The sequence below is a fragment of the Peromyscus eremicus genome, chromosome 13, assembly GCF_949786415.1.
Source record: "Peromyscus eremicus chromosome 13, PerEre_H2_v1, whole genome shotgun sequence".
Classification (NCBI taxonomy): Eukaryota; Metazoa; Chordata; class Mammalia; order Rodentia; family Cricetidae; genus Peromyscus; species Peromyscus eremicus.
Window position 1 is genome coordinate 59524067 of NC_081429.1, and position 24863 is coordinate 59548929.

The window sequence follows — 24863 nt, forward strand, 5'->3', positions numbered from 1 at the left end:
CCTTGCTGTGTGTTCTAGTGTTCAAAATAAATATTTTGCAATTAGGGTGAAATATGTTAGTGACAGCTGCAGAAGCTGAAGGCTTTTATTTATTCAGATATCTATTTATCTTCCAAATATCAAGGTAATGGCAGATCCCCAGCTTATCACTTCCTCTAGATGTGCATACATAATTAAACCTCAGTGTGCCTACATTTTGCTTTAATCTCTCCTACAACTGCAAGTAATGAGAGGTTCTTGGGTGTAACTTCAGAAGGTAATTCTTCTGGAAGAAGTTTTTAGCTGTTCAAAATGAAATGTGTCCTATTACAAATAATACACTGCCTGGGCTCCAGTGTTGACTTCATTTAAACTCACATAGCTCAGCTTATATATGTGGAAGAATTAGGTTCCTGAGCAAATGAAGCATTTTGCAAGGATGCACACAGTTTGTATATTAATAGTGCTGTAGTCTAGGCACAGTAATTAACCTCAGTTGATGAGGTATGCATACTAATCTAGATTGTGAATATAATTGCTTGTAGAGTTTCCATAGCCTTGGACAAACGAACCAAAGGTGTCCATTGGAGGCATATTCGTTCTTCTGTGCTTTTCTTCCAGTCTGCTGTGCTCCAAGTCAGAGTGATGTTGATGCTCATTATCAGGATATTTAAGGATGTAAGTAGGGAGAGCTGTGTTCAAGCCTTTGACATATGGTTCAAATGTATGTTTTATTGAGAATTCCTGTTTTGCTAACTTATTAATCAAGGGTAATATATATAAAATAGATACACATTCATATCACATGTAAATGATCATGATTAAATATTCTTTCCACTTTGTGGAAAGGCAAAAATGCCAGTCCTGCCATCTCTTGTTTCTCATAGATTGGAGGACTCTAAATCAGATGTGCAGAACTGGGGTGACTCATTTGTGAATACCACTATACATGTTTGAATCACATAGCATCTGGGGAGACTAAGGGGATTAACTCTGCTGATGGAAATGTGGGGCATCCACCATATCCAATTCAGTAGTCATCAGCCCACATGTCAGTGTTAGCCAATGCAAGTCAAAAACTACCTTGTTATTTGTATTTACCTTAGCTATTGCCAATTGTAACCACCACATAGCTACTGATTAGCATATTTAACAGCATAGACCAGATAGAGAATTTTACATCTAGTTTTTTAAAGACACTTGCCTTACGACAGAAAGTTAAAAAACTTTTGGTCAAATATTAACCAATACCTCTAAAGATACTGAGTACATAGAGAGCTAAATATACTGGAGTCATCATTCAATATTTATGGAATATTCTAAGATCCTTCCACCAAAGTTGTTTGCTATGCTCCAATAATATTCTTGCAAGAAATTTACAGATAAAGTCTACCTAATGTCCAACCTTTACAATGCCTTCCTTGATCAGTGAATCAGTGGCTTATAGTATTAAAATATGCATGGTCATGACTAAGGTGTTTGCCAACCTCCATAGGATTAGTAGCAGCAACGTAGAGCAAGCTGATGTTCACATTTGAACACAACATACCACACACATGACATATTCATTTCTCCACTGGCTCATCAGAAGAAAGATTTAATGTCTGAAAGCAAAGGCTTGAGGTTACTATAGACACCCACTCTTGTAGCCATGCAATGGTTTATGTATTGGATCAGTGGTCTCTTATGACCCTCTCAGGTACTGACCCATTTGAGAGTTATGGTGCTGAGTGCTAAGAAACCTTCAGAAATACCTAAATCTTGTTTTACCAAGGCTGGGTGTTTCACCTGTCCTGGAATAAAGGACACTTCTATGTATGATGCTTCTATCTAGATAGATGTAAGAGTGTTGGGAAAGATTCACAGGCTTCAATTCACAGTGAAAAGAACACAAAAACCTGTGCAATATTTCACAGGAATGTATTAGAAACACCTTACTTGAGATTTTGTTTTATTTTTTTCCCCAAGTTTGAGCAGTGGTTAATGTATTATACATTGAGAAGCCCATTAATCTTTTGATTAGCATTTGTTTTCTTGTGTTTTCCTCAGAGACAAACCAACAAATGAGGAATGTTCTTAATTTGATCTCTGGAGTAATCATAGGTATGGATATTGTATCATTTAACAGATGTGCTAAACAAATTAGTAGGGTTTTTAACGTACATTTCTATGCACCGAGAATGCAACTGGCTTCTTAACTGTGCTCAAGTTTGAAGGCTGAGTTTTATTTTTCATCTAGATGAAGTCTCCTGATCACATATAGTCTTAGGTTTTTAAAGAGAAATTAAAAATCGAAGTAATTTTTCTTAAAAAAAAAAAGTAGTAAAAATTTTGAAATACTTGTTAGCTGCATTTAAACCCATGTCAAACCTGTCTTTAAAAACATACTAATCAGTAGGGCAGTGGTGGCCTACGCCTTTAATCCCAGCACTTGGGAGGCAGAGCCAGGTGGATCTCTGTGAGTTTCAGACCAGCCTGGTCTACAGAGCAAGTTCCAGGACAGCCAGGGCTACACAGAGAAACCCTGTCTCAAAAAACAAAAACAAAAACAAACCCATACTATTCAAGTGACTGTCTTGGCTGTTTTCTCCCACTCTCAGAGTTCTTACAATCTACAGCCTTTTTCACTTTGGAGACCCTTGTTTGTAGTGCACTCACCTTGCTGTGGGCCTCCACCAGGTACAAAATGCGCTGTCTTTAAAGAACCTTATCCACTCCCTTATGTTCTCATCCCCCATACCCTACCCTCCATTGCCGCACCCCCCCCCCATCCCTTGGAACAGGGATGGAGTGGGAGATCAATGAAAGAGATACCATGATAGAGGGAGACATCATGGGAATAGGGAGAAACCCGGCACTAGGGAAGTTCTCAGGAATCCACAAGGATGACCCCAGCTTAGACAAGCAATAGGGGAGAGGATGCCTGAACTGGCTTACCCCAGTAATCAGATCGGTGAGTATCCTAACTGTCATTATGGAGCCTTTCTCCAGCAACTGATGGAAGCAGATACAGAGATCCACAGCCAAGCACCAGGCCCAGCTCTAGGAGTCCAGTTGAAGAGACAGAAGAGGGATTCTGTGAGCAAGGGGCGTCAACATCATGATGGAGAAACCTACAGAGACAATCAAACCAAACTAGTGGGAGCTCATGAAATTTAAACCAACACCTGTGGAGCCTCCACAGGACTGGACTAGGCCCTCTACATAAGCCAAACAGTTGTGTAGTTTGACCTGCTTAAGGGGCTCCCTGGAAGTAGGATCAGTATCCATCCCTGGTGAATGAGCTAGCTTTTTGGAGCCCACTACCTGTGGTGGGACACCTTGAACAGCCCTGAGGCAGGGGGAGGGGCTTGAACCTGCCTCTATTGAATATACCAGGCTCTGCTGACTCCCCATGGGAGGCCTTACCTTCTTGTAGAAGGGAATGGGGGGAGCGGGGAGGCTGGAGGGATGGAAGGAGGAAAGAGGGGACTTTGTGATTGGTATGTAAAATAAATAAAAAATTTCTTAATAATAGTTTTTTAAAAAGGCTCTTATCCACTGAGTCAGTCTTCCCTGGAGCCTCCCACCCTCACCCCCACCCCGTTTCTTTATACCCGGCCATCAGTACACAAATAAGTCACTACCTCAGCCGTATGACCCCTTCACAGTAAAGCAAAGGAGAGTCCTTTTTAGTCAAAGACTTGTAGTTAAGGACCTTCCTCTCTGCACTGCTGGGCATGCAGTGTGGGAGCAGTGGAGAGAGGAAACCCTTGTCAGAAAGTACAGGCCAAGCTTCTCATGTGGAACAGAGCAAGGGGCGGAAACCCCTTCCTTGTGAGCACCTGGCTTTTCTGGAGGACGGTGTCTCTCGGGCAGAGGTGGTTATCCTGGGAAATGGACACAAAGCAGGACAAACAGGGTTAGTCTCCACGTGCCTCATGCATTTGATTCTCTTCCTCCCCATCCTCTTTCATCTAAACCCGCTGCCCACGTGAGTGCATACATAGTGTCATCAGAGACACAGGTAGGACCCCACGCATAGAAACAAAGCAGCCGCTTATCAATACTTCACAAAGCTTTAAGTATTTCATTTCATTGACATCTTCTTTGAGTCACACTCCATATTTTTCAGGGAAAGAACTTCTTACTCATTTTATCTGATCTAAAAATATGGATATGCATTAAGAAATCCAGGCAGCATTGGGAAAGAAAATGAAAGCAACATTATGAATGTTGTCTGGTTATAACCTGCATGAGAAAGCAAGGGTATGTTTCAAAATAGGGCAAGTAAATGCTTTTCCATTTGAGGATACCTGGAGTTAGCCAAAATCTGATCTTTACATGAAGTCTTTAAAAGCACTGAAAATGTGCATGTAAACGTAGCTTCCAAAATACTAATGATTCTTCAGAAAGATTTCCAGTGTGCTGTGGGGAAATAGAACTGCCCTGAGTGGCACAAAATTAGTACATTAGTACTCCATAAAGTTGAGTGGCACAGAACATTAGTACATTCTTTCGAGTTTTGGTAGTTATTTAACAATATTAGTCTTGGAAGAGTAAGGTCAAATGTCCTAAACATCAAAACTTTTACTTTCCATTTGCAGACAATGTCCTTTTCATATTGTCATTTTAAAGCCACTGTCGATACCATCAGCCAATAAACTATTTTTATTCTTTTTGTAGACAGACTCTCATACTGTAGCCCAATGTGGCTTCAAATTCATGGTGGTCCTCCTATCTGGACTATAATCCCCGGTACTAGAACTACAGACTGGAGCCACCACATCTGACACAAAACTGTTGTTTTCGTTTTTTGACTCTTTTGTTCTTTGGGGGGCCCACCACCCAGCTCCCAAATAAATCACACAGAGGCTTATTCTTTTTCATGAATGCCTGGCCTTAGCTTGGCTTGTTTCTTGCCAGCTTTTCTTAACTTTAAATTATCCCATCAATCTTTTGCTTCTGTGCTTTTATCTTTCTCTATTTCTGTATACCTTCCTATCACTCTTTCTCTGTTGCTAGTTGTGTGGCTGGGTAGCTGGCCCCTACTGTCCTCCTCTCCTTGTTCTCTTGCTCCTTCTTCTTTGATCCCAGATTTCTCCTATTTATTCTCCCTGCCCGACAACCCCGCCTATCCTTTCCCCTGCCTTGCTATTGGTCGTTCAGCTTTTTATTAGACCAATTAGGCATTTTAGACAGGCAAAGAAACACAGCTTTACAGAGTTAAACAAATGCAGCCTAAGAGAATGCAGCACATCTTTGCATCATTAAACAAATACTCCACAGCACAAACAAATGTAACACGTCTTAAAATAATATTCCACAGCACCAAACACTCCCTTTTCACAGGTGCTTGAGGGTCTTCCCTCTGTCCTCACTTCATAAGCTGTTGAACTTCACTTCGCTGCCATTCCGCTCAGCGGTGTCACAGCTGACTCACTTTCTCTTTTTAACTTTGGGAGCTGATGGAACTGGAGTTGCTGGTGAAATTGAAACAGGAAAACAAAACGGACCTTTGCCTTCCTGCTCTTCCCAGCAGCACCCCAGTCCTGAGCTAGCTTATGCATAGTTATGCAGGAGTAACAAACATCCACCTAAACTTAGTGGCTAGAAAGTACCAAAGTTCATTTTTTTACTCTCATTTACATGGTCACTGTGGGAGTCTCAGATGCTAAGGGAGAGTAGTTGGCTCTGCCCATTGCCGTCACTCAGGGACCTGGAAAGATGTGACACTGAACTTTATACTTGTGGCCAACACGTTAGGAAGGCTGGCCAGTTCTCCTCGAGTTTTTGCTGCCTCTCTGACTTAGCATCCTGATTGGTTCTCCTCTCTGACTTAGCATCCTGATTGGTTCTCCTCTCTGACTTAGCATCCTGATTATTTCTCCTCTCTGGCCTCTCCCAGGTGCCTTTCACAAAGGAGGGAGAGAGTGCTTTGTGGGGCCTGCAGCCTGCAGTTAAATGCTGTAGCCTGGGTCTGACCTATATTGCTCTGCACTGTAGCTTATTGGCCAGAACTAATTATGTAGGCCAGTCAGCCACAGAACGTCCAGAAAATGCAACCCTGCCCCATATGCAGGCAGTCAGAGGACAACTTTAGCGAGGACCACTGGGGCTACCTGCTTTTTCTTCTTAACACTGGCCTCACGGTGATAGAGAATCCTCAATGTCAGTTTAATCATCTAAGCATGCTTTGACTCAAAGTCCACAGATTCTGAAATTCCACTCTGTGATGCCTCGACTTACCGTCTCTTAAGCCTTATGCTAGGACAGGTATGAGATCAAGTGAGGACTGGGGGTGCAGCCCCGTGGTAGAGTGCTTGCTCAGTTACTTGAGACTCTAGGTTCTGCCCCTAGCACAAGAAAGAAGAAGAAAATGAAAGAGGGGAGAGACATGGGATTCGATCCTGAATCAAATTCATTGGGACAATGGGAAAATCAGATATGTGATCCAAATGCTGAAAAGACAGTAATTACTAAGAACATACATAGGTAATGGGTGTAGGAGAGATGGCTTAGCAGTTAAGAGCACTTACTGGTTCAGTTACTAGTCACAAGTAATTACACATAAAATAAAATAAATATGAAAATATTTTTTTAAAAAAAAACTAACATAGCTCACGGTACGATTACTAAGAGCACAAACTGAGCCTAACATGGCAGTGGATACAGAGAGACAGCGAGCCCATCTTTCCTAGCTGATGAAGTGCTGTCACTGTATCATATTACAGTTTGAGTCAGCCTTAGAGGGGGAAGGGGACAGCTCTCATGGACAGCGATGGCAGCAGGTATCTACATCCCTGAGAAAGTGACACCCTAACGGCAGCATAAAGGAGTACCACACGGAGGAGAGATAAGTCAGAGTTGTTGCCTGGCAACAAATCAGGAAGTCTTTTGCATAAAAGTTATCTTTTCTCGAACCCATGCCACCAAGGCAAGCTCTGCCACACTGCCCAGAGGAGGGGCAGGACTACCTTTCCTGTCTGGTGCTCTGGCACTCCCTCCACCAGGGCAAGCTCTACTGTGCTGCTCAGGCAAGGCGAGGGCCAGCCCTCCCAAGTGCTGCAGCCAGCGGGGGTGGGGCCGCTCTCCTATACCCATGCCACAAGGGGCAAGGCAAGCTCCCCTGAGGTCAGCAAGGGGCAGGGCCAGCTTAAGCATGGAGCTGAGACATCAAGATTGCTTCAGGTGGCATCCCAGACCATGGACACCCACTTGGCCTTTGGTCATAACACGGGCCACAGACATCAACACAGACCCTGGCTGCAGTAGGACCTCCAACCCAGTCATGGCCTTTGGTGGCAGCCTGGGCCCACGGCCTCAGGTGGCAGCCCAGACCGAGACATCTAAATGGCCCTCGGTGGCAACATGGGCCGTAGTCATCAATGCAGACCCCAGCTGCAGTAGGGCTGTAGACCCAGACCTGGAGAGAAAGAGCCAGTTTGGAGGGTGTGAAGGTGGGAGAGATGACCCTGCCCCCTGTTGAAGCAGTGCTGGAGAGCTGGCTCTGGTGACATGGGTGAGGGAGAGCAAACTCCAACAGCATGAGTGTGCGAGAGCCCGTCCTGACCTTTGCCAGCTGCCAGGCAGGAGAGCTGGCCCCATCCCTTGTCTGGGCAAAATGAAAGGACTGGCCCTGGTGGCAAGGGTGTAGGAGAGCGGGTGGGATGACCAACTCATCTACCACTCAGGCCCAGATCCAGGGCTTTGAGTTGTCCCAGCCCAGCATTTATCCCATCCATGAACTGCTGGAGCATGTAAAGGGACCGGTCCTGCAGAGTCAGAGCTGTAGCCTCTCCATGACACAGGGCAACAACAGGATATCCAAGTGGAGTCTCAGTGAAGATCCAGTACTGATGGTGCAGCAGAAGTCCTCGTGCCAGACCAATGACTCGCTGTAATGAACATTTGCAAGTAAAGCTGTTTGGGCAAAAGAGAATACTGTGTGACACACTGAGACACACCGCAGCTTCCGCCACGAGAGTGTCTGTTTGTTTGCTTCTGTTTTATTTTGTTAAGGTTTTTTTTTGTTTTTGTTTTTGTTTTTGTTTTCTTTTGTGGGGGAGGTCAGAAGGGTAGAGGGCTGGGAGATGAGTGGGATTGGGGTGCACGATGTGAAATTCACAAAGAATCAAAAAGTTTTTTTAAGCAACAGAGACTTTGAACTCAAACGATTTCTATCTTAACTACACTGGTATTTTTTAAATGCCATTCACATTTTTATTAACTAATATACTGTATTTATTAAAAATACTTTTTGCCTTCTAAACAGTGCCTATAGTCTTAAATTTGAGCAGTAGTTGAGTTCTATAAAAATGTGTTTTTGTTTTGTTATTTACTCTGTCAGTATAGGACACATGTTATTATAAGACAAATGTTCTGACCTTTCAAAATGTTTGCTTCTTGGATTTAATATATACATCAATGTGCTTTTATTTGCTCACAAATGTAAGTCGTATTTTATACCTGAAAAAAAGTTTTAAATGTATCCTTAAACTCCGTAATTTTAAAACAACCATGAGACATGAGAACTAATGGCAGTGCCTCTTAGACCTGTTTTCACAGCGACTGCAATTTCCTCCAAACTGGAAGATATCACTTTTCATGAAAAACGATCCAGTTCATCATCTTATAGTTAAGTACACTTAAACATTCAATGTTGAAGTGTCTGTACATTTTGATGCAGACCTGAATGAAAGCAGCTTGAGTAAAAAATACCAAGTTTACAAAACCGGCCTCATGGGATTATAAAGAAAACTCTGTCAGTTTTGTTAACTTTATAATTTCTTTTTGGATGACTTGGCCACCTCATGGCAACAAAACCCGCTCTGGCAGCCATGCCCTTTCAACACATAGATAACTTTCTACAACTATTCTTTTCCCTTTCCAGCTTTATACTGAGCTAAGGGTTCTCTCAATGGCTCCAAAGTCAATCAGCTCTGACAATTTCCAAATTATTCCAACTCTTTGAATCTCACAGACCATTATGTAGACTTTGTTTTATTTTACATTTCCCTTTTTTTTTCCAGGTTGTGTTAGATTGTCATGTTTTATTTCATACCTCAAATAATATAAATCTGAATTTTTCTTCTTTATCTTTATTCATATGTTGATTTGAATTAATGCATATGAGAGCCTTTGCCTTTCTTACTGGGGGGTGACTCCCTTGGCTGTTTCCAAGGAACAGTAGTACCAATGAGGGCCTTAGCAATTCTCAGAGGTTGACCAGTAGTCACAGACCACAAACCAGTGTGTATGGGACAGGTGTAAGATAGAAGAGAGATTGATGGACTCAAATGACCAAGGCTGGTAGCAGAGGGGAAATTGTAGGAAAACAGCAAGATTTCTCAGAATAAACTGAGGTCCTGGATCTGGGAAATATTTAACCTCTTCATAAACACTACATTCTGCCCCTAATGTTCTTAGTGTGGGGGTCATTGTGCTTTCAAAAACCAAGAGCTCCACCATTATCACAGAATCAGGCTGGAAAATACTTGAGGCAATTTTAAATAATTGTTGCACTAGCTGGTAGTTTTATAAAAAGCTCTGAACTCTCAAAATTGGCTCCTTACTGTTATTCTTTTATTTCATTGGCCTACTTATACTAAATAAGTTATATGCTTAGAGAAGCCTTTATTTTTATAAGTTTTATCTGCAACTTTCTTATAGACTCGGGAGTTAGATGATGACATTTTCAGGCTAATAATGAACAGCAAGCACCTGAAGGAGACAAATTCTAAAAGAAATAGCAAATACCCTTGATTACGTTCTTGTCTTCATCCATAACAACATAAGAAGCAATCTCTTTAGTGTAATCTTTGTTCCCACGTCTGCTGTACTAATAAAGAACTTGGTTTGGAAGAAATCTATCAGTGACTCTTCCTCCAATTCCCCACCCCTTCCTTGGTCCTTGTTTCTCTCACCAAGAAGCATAATTTGGGTGTTTTGTTATAAGACCTTCTCTATAAAATTACCATTTCTATTTCCCTTTTTTTTTTTCTTTGCTATATTTAAAATTGTGGATTTTGGCCCGCACAAATATTTTTAGTCCAGTACCATAAGAAGTTTCCACACAGGTCCACAGATGGACTTGAGAGATGCTGAACCATTTGGACTTCCTCCAACGTCCTCACTTGAAATGAGAGAATGACTTTGCTTTACCTTCAACACTTTCTTAACGATAACACCTTGGGTGTCAGAGCAAGTTGGAGGGTGGACAGCATTTGCACATTTCTTCTGTTTAATCCCCACCCCAGCCTGAGAGCTAAGCAAAGTGGCATGTGGCTTTCTTAAGAATAAATCTAGACTGGAGAAATAATCTGTCCATGCTCTCCTAATGCTCCTAGTTCTAGGTCTGAACATAGTCAAAGAGGTAGAACACTGTGTTGTTTCCAATTTTGAGTATCATGATCAGATTTTCACTTCCGTGGGGTGTATATGATATCCATCCAGAAAGGTAAGTTCAGGATTACAGAGATCAGCTCCACAGGAAGTTACTTTAAAACTTAGGTAAAATGAGATTTGAAGTGATGCAGTGGTGATGGTATTGGGGAAAGGAGGCATAAACGTGATACATAGCTTTCTGCGAGATTATGAAGTCTCTACTGAAATGAATACTAAGTAAAACTAATGCAGTTGGCAATGAGTCTTTACTTCACGAATGAAAGGAAACTTCTCTGCATTGCAAAATATGTTTACACTACTAACACAAAACACTAAAGACACACAGAAGTGTACTTTAACGAACATATATATCTTTATTCTTTATTGTAGCTGGAAGTTTCCCTGTGTCCCGCAGCTTCCTAGACCCAAATAAACACACAGAGGCTTATATTAATTACGAACTGTTTGGTCTACAGCTCAGACTTATTGCTAACTAGCTCTTTTATCTTAAGTTAACCAACTTCTATTCATCTGTGTATGGCCATGCGTCTCCTGGCTTTACCTGTGTTCCATTACATCTTGCTCCCCCGGCAGCTCACAGCATCTTCCTCTCCCACCTCCCACTGCTGCTCCGTCTTTCTTCTCCCTGTATCTTTGTTTGGATTTCCTACCTGGCTCTAACCTGTCTTGCCATAAGCCGAAGCAGCTTCTTTATTAACCAATGATAGTAACACACATTCATTAGCTATAAAACTTTAGACTCACAAAAATAGGACAGATGATAGAATATTTTCTTTAATTTTGCCAAATACAAATAGACTAGCTATTGTAACTGTAATTCTTCCTTGATAACTGTTTTGTTATATATAATTTTACTATGTTAAAATGAAAACCTTCCTTTTTGATTAGACAGGAAAGGGGAAGTGCTGTGGGATGGTCTTTCTGTATGTTGTGAATATGTGTTGCTATCATTGGTTAATAAAGAAGCTGCTTTGGCCTATGGCAAGACAGGTTATAGCCAGGCAGGAAATCCAAACAAAGAAAGGTGGGGGGAGGGAATACTGCAGGTGATGGGGGTGGGGGGAGACAAGATGTAATTGAACACAGGTAAAGCTGAGAAACGTGATGATACAGAGATTAATAGAAATGGGTTAAGATAAAAAAAAAAGGACTAGTTATCAATAAGCCTGAGCCATAGATCAAACAGTGTGTATTTAATATTAAGCCTCTGAGTGATTGTTTTACAAGCTGCTGTGGGATGGGTGGGACACAGAAAAGTTTCTAGTTCACTCTATAATTACTAATTAGAAAAACTCATTGATAAGGCAAATTTGTAGAGAAGACATAGAAAAGCTTTACCCTCTTTTGTCACAGTCATTCTCTTGTATTTTCTATCTTCCTTTGTAACTGGAGGCAGAGTTTCTGTCCTGTACACCCAACTACACCTGGCAGTCGCTTCCCAAATTACCACTCAGAGGCTTGTATTAATTATAAACGTTTAGCTGATGGCTCAGGCTTATTACTAGCTAGCTCTTACATTTAAATTAACCCATATTTCTTATCTAGGCTTTGCCACGTGATTCATAGCCTGTTACCTCATTTTTAAAATGTCTTGCTTCCTCAACAGCTGGCTGGCATCTGCCAGGACTTGTCCCTTCTTCATCACCATCCTCAGTTTGATGTACCGCCTAACCTTATCTTGCCTCTCCATTGGCCAAAACTGCTTTATTATCAACTAATTAGAGCAACATACATTCATAGTGTACAGAAAGACATCTGATAGCATTCCTTGTGTGATTGTGTCATGTTAACTGGTTACCATCCTGGACAGAGATAGCACAGATAAAATTTCTACCAAACAAGACCTGTTTCACCTATGATTTCCAGTGGCACTTCCTCCACACACACTTGACATTCTATCTTTCTACAGAAAACATGTTCCTGTTTCTGTGACCAACACTCTGACTTTGCCCTAATCTAATCTTCCTTCCAGGACCTTATGTAATTAAGTAAATTCCAGGACTTTCTGTAATCACACACCCCCACACACTGCCAAAGTTTGAACTCCTCTGTTCTATCTTTCCTTTCAATATAAATTGATGCCTTGTATTACTACCACAGAAATTCCCGTCTTGGCCTGAAATAATCTACTTCATGCTTCATTACTGTCCACATATTTGTCTACTCTGTGCTAGTCTCACCTATATTCATTGTTTCCACCAATTAACTTCTGAGCTTGTCACAACCTCTTCCCATCTAAGTTTGGAGACCAGCATATCCTACAGTATCCCAGACAAATTCTCATAAATTATTTTTAAAAAATTGAATTTCTCATCTTTCCAACGTTCACTTAGTAAAAATTCAAATTCATTCATATGAATATTCATAAGATGATTTGTATTAATTATGCTTTGAATAATAAGACTATTTTTGCTTATAATTACCATATAATTGATACGATATCATTTCATGAAGTTTGGCATAGCAAGTAGCTCTAAGTGAAATCTGCTATGCATTGTATCAGACTGTTTGTTTGCCTGCCCAGTTCCCTTACTTCCTCTCTCTCCTTGATTACATTTGTCTCTTCTCCTACTTTGTTTGAGTAACTGTTCTTCATACCAACTCAGACAGGACTAAGTTAAATCAGTCAGATTTAAATGATGGCCAGTAAAAATCGACCTCAACATACTAACTCTGTATTAACCTCTTAAACTATTTTTCATTGTTGTGAAGAAGATAAATGACATGTAATACTTTTTTTTAAAAAAAAAAAAAGCTTTTTCTAGTTCTAACTAACTAGCTTAATTGTAAAAAACTAAAATTTCTGTAATGGTCTTTTTTCAAAGGACTTTAACTTGGCTCTTGGGCTTTTTGAGTCGCTTTAGGAGTGTAAGGCATTTTGTGTGAGTATAATGTTAGCCATCTTTAGTTTGGGGCATTTAGATCAATTAAGATTGTATGTGGTTATATGTCTTTAAATTCAATGAAAATAAATATAATAGGTTTTCTCCCTAAAACGTGAGCTCATGCTGAATTATGACATGGATACATACAAAGCATTACACTATACTAGTTCAGATCAGAGAGCCACTCTCTTACTCCGTAATTCAATATATGTAGCAGTCTATCACCCAAATGATGAATAGCTTAAGATAAGGAAAGTATTTACTTCTTATTTTTTAAAATTCATATTGTGATTTCCAGAGAAAACTCTGAAAATACGAAAGATATGGCTCAAAACAACTTACAAGTTTCTTAACCTCTAGAAACTGTTTACAATTTCCATGTACCATGTTAACTGGTACATGCAACTCACTCACATGTGAGAGAAATATCTCAGAGGCAAACTAGTCACATAATACAAAATAAGCAAGTTGTAGAAATTAAATAATGAATGGAGGCTTTTTATAACTACCTTCCTGATCTGTAAATGGAGTCTATCCTCTACTGGAGGGTAAACTCAGTTTGGCTATTTTAGATGAGGACATACATATTTATAAAACTTATTCCAAATTAAAAATTACTCTTCATAATTTTAGAAGCAAAATAATGTCAGTTATTACAGATAAATTGAATGAGATCTTTCATTAACTCCTTATTTATGTAAAGGTATAGAGAAGACCTTCAGAGTCTACCAAGAATTACTTTGGTATCAAGTTCCTCTTGACTATAAATAGGAGAAAAAAACAGTTATAAGATTTGAAAAATAATATATTAGGGTTTGCACATAATGTATCTAAAGTTATATCTTTTTTCTCGTCTTTGTAATAGTTTGAATGTACTTATCCCAGTAACTATAGATCACATATTCAACCTGGAAATCTTTTATATTGTTGATACCATCTGATGGTTAAAGGGATCGTTTTCTTTATTTCAGACTCAATGCACAGAAGGTTTCTATTTGGATATGTTTATGTTATTTTTAGTGTTGGTGCTATGCTTAATGTAAATGACACATCTCATATGTGGGTCAAAATGATGACCTAAAACCGCAGAGAGGGAAAAATGGAAGCCATCCTTTGACTGACAAAGTTAGTATTATCTTGGAAGAAAATCAGAATACAGCAGAGGAAACAGGTGTGAACCATTGCAGAGCAGATGCAGCAATAATGAGAAATGACAAAGGTACAAAAGCAGATTGGGAGGAACATAAAGAAGGTCTAGAGCTGTACAGATAAGGAAAACAAGCAAAATCTGAGATGTGAAAACACCTGCTTCTTTGGAATTTATTAACAACACTGGCCCATGATTTATTAGTCTGCTTTCCATAGGTAAAGCTGCAGTAACAAATGACATCAGGATCTCGGAAGCCTATGGTGTCAATGGTAAATTTCTTCCTTCTAGAGCTGTGGTCAGCTGTGGCTCTGTTCCATATATCTTCTCCTTCTGAGGCTGGTTGAAGGAACAGACCATATTTTATAATGTGTCTTTTATACCAACAGAAGGAACAAGAAAATACAAATCCACATGATGGCTTTTTCACAGCTTCTGCTCAGTGCTCTCTCTGAGTTACGCTCACATTTCAATGCCAGCTCATGTCAGAAGGCAAAGTGTGGTATCAGAGAGCTACGGGTCAGACAGCTGTGGCATGCAGCATATAATCCTTTCATTATGAAATGAGACGGAAGTAATGGGGACAAATGATGCAATCTGCTCTAGGCGTGATTTTCTAAGCGTGTTTTCCATACAGAGTGTGTACTGTAGGAAATCTTGAAGAGTTAGGGCAGGTCTAGGCCAGAAGTCAACTGTTTAATAATAATAAACAGAGCTTTAGTACTGAATTTCTTTTTTTGTTTGGTAAATTAACAAAAAAAAGAGTAGGATGGACAGTAAAGTAAATTTCCACATATTCATAATTTTGTCATGATGGTATAAATAAAAATCTATGATCAAAACAATGTAAAGATTAGGAGAAAATCATCAAAAATATATATTCTTAGGGTTTCATTAGATGAGATAAAATAAAATTAGTATTATACAATTATCAATTCATCAATAAACAGATGAACAAATATTAAGGCACAAAATGGAAAAGATGGACAGACACTGTGATGGGAAATATGAATCAAACATCAGGTTGGTTACAAAACCAAATATATAAATCACTAAGTTAGAATAAATGGCTGCACACTCAGGTTTACATAAAATTACTCAAACTGAATTAAAAAAATGACCCAAATACATGTTGTTTATAAGAAATACCTTTAAACAAATGGAAAGAAGTAGGTTGGATGTAAAAGAACTGAAACAGAGCAAAAGGAACCTGGTATTAGGAATACGAGAATTGGAGAATGTTACCACATCCCCAAGACACTTCAGAAGACTAGTAAGAAAGCTTCTAACATGAGACAGGGCTGATAAAAACCAAAGAACAAGAAGCAACCTTACCATCATCAATATGAATTTCAGAGCTCTTTCCTCAAGAACAGATACTCCAATAGAAACCAAAATCACCACATTTACAGACACTGAGTAGCACTATCAGTCATAATCTACTTAGCATCAATAAGAAATTACTCCCCACAAGAGCAACATGTTTCCTAAGAAGCAACTTGTAATTTCTAAGATGCCACATAGACCTCATCTTGAGCCATAAAACAATATTTAGTGAATTTCAAAAGATTAAATTATATTTCTACATGTGACAAAATAAATTACTGAATGTAACAAATAAAAAATTAAAACAATAAATATTTAAATATGATTAAATATTTAGAATTTAAGAAACAAAATACTAAATAATTCTTGAGTTAGAGAAGAAACTTCAATGTATATATAACAATATATATTTTCAAGGGAACAACAAAGACATAAAGATGTGGGATACAGCTAATGAAACCTTTGTGAGGAAACTGTTAGATTTAAGTACCTCTACTAGAAAACAAGAAGGTGTTAATGCACTTGAAAAATAATAAATTATATCCTAAGAATGTAGCAGGAAGGGAATAATAAAAATAAAAGTAGAACTCACTAAAACAGGAAAATTAAATACCATCATGCACAAAAAGGTCAAACTTATAATGGAAGAAGTCACCTGCACATCTGTACCGGAGAATAAAAGCACTTAGATATCCTCTTTCTACACATCTGTCCACTCACAGTTGACTATGAGCACTCTGTAAAGCAAGTATGCAGTGGCGAGAAAAGAAAATTAGAGCTACAATAAAGCACAACAGCTACAAAAATTGCTGAACTTAATAGAAAATAAAACCCAGTAACATTAAAAAGTTAATATACCAAAGCAAGCGGATTCTTCTCCCAAGAGTGTAAGGTTGGTTTAACATGTGAAAATTAATGCATTTTGTCACATTTACAGATCAAGAGAAAAATCACACTTAGGGTAAAAGGATTCTCAGTCTTCATAGGAAACACAAAACCCAATTTGAGGTAGATCGCAGACCTGAGTGTAAAATTAAACTTAAAAACTTACAAAAGCAGAGACTGGTATAACCTTTGTCTTTCTAGACATGATATAAAAATAAAAGTCATAAAAGGAAAAAGTTGAGTTCATCTAAATAAACACTCTGCTCTCCAGAAGAAAATGCCTTTCAGGAGGTACTGAGGAAAAAAAATCACAAGATCAGCAACTGACCAAAAGTTCATATCCAAAATATATCACCACATTCGTAAATTTGAAAATAAAAGTGAATGCCATCATCCACAATAAGCTTTGCCTTGTGTCAGTGAAACTGCTACTGTGAAGTAGTTCAAGAGACTTAGAAGCATATGTATACAAAAAGGCTTTTTATAAGAATGTTTGTCAGGCGGAGGAGATGCTCAGTAAGGAAAAACCTACTTTCTGGGTTCCGTTACCTAGAACCCAAGGAAAGGCACAATCCCCTGTCATCATGGAGCTCCTGTGGGAGATGAGCAGGAGAGATGGGAGAATGCCTGGATGCCCACAGGCCAGGAAGTCTGGAACAAACAGTAGAAACACAAACACAAAGGAAGCCCTGGCTAAAGGCCGAAGGCAAGGACCATCACGTCAGGTCTTTGACCGTGTACATAGGCAGCCGTTGTACATGCACACCTGCAATCACACACATAAGTATGTGCACACACAAACATTATGTAGAGACACACATAATAGTTAAAACTATTTATAGATGCTTCATTCAATAAATACCAAATTTTAACTTCTTTATCTTTTTCCTCTCTCCCATTCTCTCTTCCTCCCAATGCCCCTCAGTGTGTGTGTGTAGATCATACTCATACCCACATGAATGCTAATCATGTAGTCTACCACTGAGCCCCAGAGCTACACTCCTGCCCAATAATTTTCCAGCTAAAAACTCTAAGTGCCCAGCTCTCCTTCAATGGGAGGATGGATAGATAAACTGTCACTTAGTATTTAAAGGAATATTAAGCATCCGAGGATTGGTACTATTGACACACTCGAACTACCTGACTCTCAAAATTATGATTGAAAGATCAACCCAAAGATGACCTGTTGTCTGATTTGATTAATATGACATTCTAGAACAGCTAAATGTAGACTGTGGTGACAAAGAGTAGATGCCCCACCTGCCCACATGCAGACATGGTAGTGGCAGGAAATGTGGACACAAGGGAAGGAGTATAAGGGACCTTATGAGACAGTAGATGGCCCTCTATGTCTCCATGTGCATGCTTTTTTATATATATACTTTCACATATTCCATCCTGGTCACAGTTTTCCCTCCATCCACTTCTCCCACATCCCCTCTCCCCTAGACTCACTCCTCCTCAATTTCCCTTCAGAAAAGAGCAGGCTTGCCAAGGACATCAACCAAACACAACAGGCACAGCATGGTGCAATGAGACCAGGCACAAATGCTCATATTGCTGGATGAAGCAACCCATTAGGAAGAAAAGGAACCCAAGATCAGGCAAAAGAGTCAGAGACAACCCCCACTCCCACCTGTAGGAGTCCCACAAGGACATGAAGCTACGCAACCATAACATACATGCAGAGGACCTAGCTCAGACCCTGCCAGGCTCCATGATTGCCACTTCAGTCTCTGTGAGCCCCAATGAGCTCTGCTTCTATGGGTCATGTTCTCATGGTATTCTCAACCACTCTAGCTACTACCATCCATCCTCCCCATCTATCTCAGGGTTCCAAGACCACCACCTAATGTTTGGCTGTGAGTCCCTGCATCTGCTCCCATCAGTTGCTGGAGGAAGCCTCTCTGATGACAATTGGGTTAGGCTCCAGTCTATGAGTATAGCAGAATAACACTAGGAATCATTTCATTGACTTTTTTTGTTAGTTGTGTTTGTTTCTATCCTAGGTCTCTGGGCTATCCAGCTTTTGGTTTCTGGCCCTCCAGGCAGTGTCAGGGTTGGGCTCCTGGTCAGGTGGCATGTCCTTCAAGTTGGACCAGTCATTGATTGGCCACTCCCACAAGTTCTGCAACACCTTTACTCCAGCACATCTTGCAGGCAGGTCTAAGGTTTTGTGACTGGGCTGATGTCCCGGGCCCACCACTGGAAGCCTTGCCTCATTACAGAAGATGGTGGGTTCAGGCTCCGTATCCCCCATTACTGGAAGTCTTCACTCGGGTTACCCTCGTGGATTCCAGGGAGTTTCCACTGCACTAGGTTTCCACATTGCCCCAGAAATGCCCCCCAGTTCTCTCTCCCCCTCCCCATCATTCCTCTACTTGGTCCCTCCTGTTCCCATCCCTCCCCTCCCCCAGGCCACCCTTAAAATCTGTTCTAAGCATTCTTCAAACTCAAAAGGTTGCCTTAAGATCTGAGTATGTCGCCAAATGTCTATTTCTGCTCGCCAAATGTCTATTTCTGCTCGGTTCTCAACAAAATAGACATTGAAAAACCGTTTGAACATTCTATCCCTTGTGCTAAGGACATTGTAAGTGGACATGTGACAGTGAGGCAGGTGAAGAATTAGGCTCCAGAACCATGTCAATGTGTAGGACCAGTACAAATACTTGTTTTGAGCCAAAACAAAGTGGGAATAAAGGAAGGTCACTATCCTTCGGAAGAAGCCACCAGGACAGGGAGATTAGAAGGAGTTGATCTGATTACTTCTTGTATATCTCCACTTCTAAACTTTCTTAAATGGAATACAAAGGTTTCCAGTCTAGAATAGTGTATCAAATAGCCAGTATCTTCATAAGTTGCACCCCTCTTGCCTCATAAATTCCCTTCAACCACTTGTTAAAACCTATTTCTATTAAATAAAATGAAATAATCATTCTACATGGCAGCTCAAAGTGAAAAACTTAAAATATAAATGCACAGTTAAGATAAGACTGTGGGATAAATAGATTTGTTCCCAGATAATCATTATGTGGACACAAAAAATTAAGCACATAGCCTTTCCATCCTGTTTCTGGTAACGTAGAAAGAAGGCAAAGAAGAAACAGTTCCATGTAGTGCACATTTACTGAGCTTGTAACAGGTGCTAAATCAGTGGTTTGCAAGCTTGTGTGACTGTGACCTTTACTGTGAATTACAATTCACGTTTCAGCCTCTATGCAATGTATGACTATAGCAGTGTTATATAATAAAGCTCATTCTTGCTAAATAAGACACACCGATGTTGTCTAGTCTAGTGTAGGTTGTTACATAGCTACAAAAAGGTTGGTTCTGGCCCATTTAGTTTCACTGACTACTAATAGGTTGTGCATTGTGGTTTGAAATGATGCATGGTGCTTGGTGTTCTCTCTCCTCAACATGTGGTCTGTGGAACAGTATCCCCAGCATCAGAGGCAGTAAGAAATGCAGAATCTAAGGCCACTCTTCATACCTATTGAATAAAAATCTGGATTTTAACAGCAACCCTCAGATGCCCCTGTGCATTTCCAGGAATGTAGGACTGCTGAAGTCTTCCAGGCATTGACTCAGACAGAGTCTTAATCAGTGGGCAGATTTTAAGCCTTTATTTTTGTTGTTGGCTTTTATAATACACACACTTCAGCCTCAAACTATGGCATTAATTCAGTATGTCCAAGATCAACAAATAAATAAGTGAACAAATAAAATCTATCACAGCTTCTGAGGCCAACCCTGCTGAAAAGCCCTTGGTCTATCAAGTTTAATAGAAGTGAGCTGACTTAATTGCTTATATGTTATAAAGGGGAAACAGGTATTTCAGGTACAAAGGAAATATTTTATTTTAGCTTTCTTGTGGATGACTTCATGTGTAGCATTTTATTTCCCATGTATTTACTCACAGGGCACTACTACATCTTATCCTGAATTACTTCTCCTTGTGAGAAGAATTCCAAACATGTCTTTCCTACCAAAAACTTCCCTTTCATGGAGTATAGCATGGCTTCGGGTAAGATTGCCATGGCCAGTCTTGCTGAGTTAGCAATGCCCCCCACCCCCATCCTGGTTAGATCCCTAACCCAGGATCTCAGCTGCTGGAGAAGATGGGCCTGCCCTTAAGTGCTACCACTCATCATTAAGCACCTTCCCTTCACTGGGGTATGTTTCCTGAGTGATGGGAAACTGTAGCCTGGGCGTTGCTAATCCTGCTAACACTAAAAGGTTCACTCCCATGAGCAGCTTCTGTGTTGCATTCATAATAAGAATAAATAATAATAACGAGACCAGCCTCCGCTCTCAGTCTCCCCTGAGGTGAGGCCTCAGCTTCCCTCCCATCCCCACGGTCCACTCTAATGGTCTTTCTGTACTAGAGCGGTCAGGGAGGTTGATGTAAGTACTGCCTCTTCTATCAGAGTTAAGTTCCTTCTTCCTCAAAAGCTCAGAGGGAAATTTTTTCCCTAGAATATCTAGGTTAAAAGCAATATTATCAATGCTTTTGCCAAGTAGTGTGACCCATTTAACTCATAACTTAAACACAGGTTAAAACTACTAGGCACAGGGAAAATGGAAAGAAAGCGTCAGGATACACAATCAGGCACAAGAAAAAACGTGATTATTTTAGAAGCACATTCTCAGTCTCCCTGTCAGAGCTGTGAATTAGAACTCTCCTGCAGGCGTTCTGGGCCCTTTGTGTTTGTGTCTTTATTCACCAAATAATTTTTCTTCACAGCAATACATTAAAATCAAGAAAGAGGATTACTTTTTTAAATACTAAAAATTCATTAATAGGCAAAGAAGAAGAAGTGATGAGGAAAATGGGAAATGATAGTAAAATAAAAAAAAAAAGTTTGGATGTAATGGACCAAGAATGTATGTTAATCAATTGTTTTTTAATAAAATGGTCGTGAGGTCCATGGAGGAGTTACACACTTTCCTTTTGAAATCATGTGATCTCTAACCGATGGGTTCTTTAAAGACACTTTGGTGTCTGAATGCTGTTGAAAACTGTGTCTTCTGTCCCTGGAAACTGATTGTCTTTGCAGTAGTTTGATTGTTAAATTTTTTTGTTTTCAAGCAAAGCTACTTTCTCTTTCAACTTACTGTGTTCATTGAGTCCATTACTTCAGACGTGTTGCTCAGTCTTTGCAATCTAATCACTAGAATTTTTCTTTCTCTTTTGCATCATTTTGTGCTGATTTTGAGATGCTAATTTGTGATTTGTCTACATTTTGCCAATTTCATACTTATACTCTAAGGTAAAAGACCAATATCAATAATAATGAGTACCTACATTAATATTTTAAATACAACTTATGTTCATAACTCAAGATACCTGCAAAAAAAATTAAAGTTTGAGGCTGGAGAGATAGATCAATAGTTAAGAGTTCTTTTTGTTCTTCTAGAAGATTGAATTCAATTTTCCACACCAGGTGACTCACCTGTAACTGTAGTTCTAGGTGATTTGATACTCTCTTCTGGCTGCTATAGGCATCCCAACACACCAGAACACATACACACACATGTACACAAATTAAATAAGACATTAAGTTTTTAAATTATTTTCTAAATATTTATAATCAACATGTTTTCTTTGTAAATATGTACAGGCAAAGAGAGAAATGAAAGTATCTAATAAGACGACTCACCCAATATTTCTAAGATTGTAGTCCTTTGAATGAAAAAATGTGAACTTTAGGAATAAGAAGATGCAAAATACTTTTCACAAATGTTCACTGGATTTTTCCTCCAAGCGTAGACCACTCTAAATTACTTTTAAAGTGACCCCATTGGGAAGTAGCAGCTTTGACAGAGAATTCTCCCAGTATCATCGATACTGTCCACACCTTCCTGCATGCCCTTCATGTGTGGTTTTTGTTCCGCAGTCCACGAAGGCTCTGGAGAAAGCAGTCAGAAGGAGACCTCCACCTGTGACATTTGCCAGTTTGGTGCAGAGTGTGATGAAGATGCTGAGGATGTCTGGTAAGATGATGTTTTGGTTTCTTAAAATAATGTCAGAGATTAATTATTATTTTTATTCATCAGCTATTCTTTCAAGAAACACATTGTCAGTATTTTCATTTTCTTCTGACTCCCAAAGTCAGTAAGGAGAAAGTTCTGTAAAGTTGCTGGAGCCAACTTGTTAGGTGGGTCAGGGAAGCAGAAGTCTGCATAAGAAACAGAACCATCACTGATGACCCAAGTCAGTCTTACCAGACAGAAAGGGAAATCATATTTACTTGAATATCTCTGATGTCATCTAGGAACAACAGATGACTTCTAAGTTTCTTTAGGTTGCAATAACAAAAATACCAGACAATGGGTATCTGAAAAAAAAAAAACCAGAAATGTATTTTACCCCTTCTTGAGCCTAGGAAGTTCAACATCCATCCTGGAGAAGACTTAAGAGTCTGCTTCCTATAGACAGCATTGGCCTTGTTGTAGCCTAAAGTACAAGGAGCAAGGGATTTCTCTGGTCCTCTTTTATAGAAGGATTAATTAATTAATGAGGATTCGGTATATATGACATAACCACCTTTCCCAAAGCATCTCTTCTAATGCAATTCATTGTCAAGAATTTGAACATATGTATTGACAGAATGTTCAAACCACAGCAATTACTAACACAATTTCTAGTATTGTGGGTCTGAGTAATCAAGATTTAAGAGAGGACACGTATGACTACCCACAGCCAAGCTGACAAGACACATAAGCCAAACACACACACACTCTCGTACACGTGTACACACATACACACACACACACACACACACACACACACACACACACACACACACACTGGGCTGCCCTCCAGCATTAGGTTTTCCTTTCCTCTAGAGAATATTCATCTTCTCATATAAGGATATGCTGAACAATGATAGTCTGCATTACTTTGAATGAGGGTGGAATATTCAGCCTTCTCAACTGTCTGCATGCATTGGTCCTGGTCTGGTCATTTAGTAAAGTGCATAAAGCCGAGGACACAGAGTCTGGTGTGTCTGGATAGGGAAGAAGCATTCAATCTTTCCCTTCCCTCCTCTTCTCGCCCTTTCCTCCTCCCCCTTCCCCTCCCTCCATCCTTCTCCCCAACTCTCTCCATCTCTTTCTCCCTCCCTCTTTCTCTCTTCTCTCCCTCTTCTCTGCTCTCTCCTTCCATCCTCCTCTCCTTCCCGTCTTCCTCTCCCTTCCTCCATCATTTCTTTCTCTTCTACATGCACTTCATTTCTTTGATGAAAACAGAAAACCATTTGTTTTCTTCAATATGAAAACTATTTACCAAATGCTATCAACACTCATTTTGATAAAGCCTCTAAGAGTAGAAAGAGATTCTCTAAAGAAAATGAACACTTTGTAAATAAAAACAAAGTGGATGCATTTGGCAGGAGTGAAACATTTGGGACTTATAACACATTTTAATGCAGAAATAAGGAAAAGACACCACCTGAGCAAACTGGGACACTTACATGTGGACAGTATGTAACCAGACAGAATTACTGTCTATTCATAAAAGTAGACACCAGTTGGCTTTCCAGACACCAAACACCTTCAGCGACTAGACAGCTAGGAATGCATCTGCGGTGCATGCATTAGCTGAAGCATCTTCAGGAAAATGGATGCATACTTTCTTAAGAGCATCCTGAACATTCTGATGCTGATAAATTTATGGTCCCAAATGTGGGAGATCACCAGAATTTCTTTTGAGATTCTTTCAACATATCAACTTTTTAGCTCAACCCCAAACTTAATGAATCAAAATTTCAGTGAAGTGGGACTTCTTTTTTTTTTTTTTAATTTTTCTGAAATTTCTTAAATGTTTATGGAAATGCTACTTTAAAAGAAATGACTGACTAAAAGAATCATTGACTTCATTTCTAGTTTCCCATCATTTTTCAAGCTGACAATTGTTTTCCTTTTAAAAAATATAGACATAGAGGGGGCCTGGAGAGATGGCTTAGCAGTTAAGAGCATATATTGCTGGTACAGAAGATTTTAAAAGGACTTTCTTTCTCCCATCTCTCTTTATAATGATCAGTTTTAACTAACACTCTCCAAGTGCAGAATTTAAGAGATGGCATTATACCATTACCTATTGGGATAAATCCATGGAGTCTATTTAATGATCAAAGGAATTTATTTGGGGGTAAACTCACAACCACAGGAGATTTATTGTAGGGTCCGGGAAAACTGAGCTGTGTCCCATGTTGAACGGCTTGGTCTAAGATCGCAGCATCCAAAACCATCCA

The 24863-nt window shown here is 39.7% G+C and overlaps 1 protein-coding gene across 1 annotated transcript in view; it reads left to right on the top strand.

The window, feature by feature from the left end:
* Positions 1–24863, top strand: part of Tmeff2 (transmembrane protein with EGF like and two follistatin like domains 2) — a 249943-nt gene that overhangs the window by 117050 nt on the left and 108030 nt on the right. The window contains exon 5 of the mRNA XM_059278296.1: positions 22506–22602. Coding sequence (XP_059134279.1) covers positions 22506–22602 — 97 coding nt within the window. The remainder of the gene's footprint in view (positions 1–22505; positions 22603–24863) is intronic.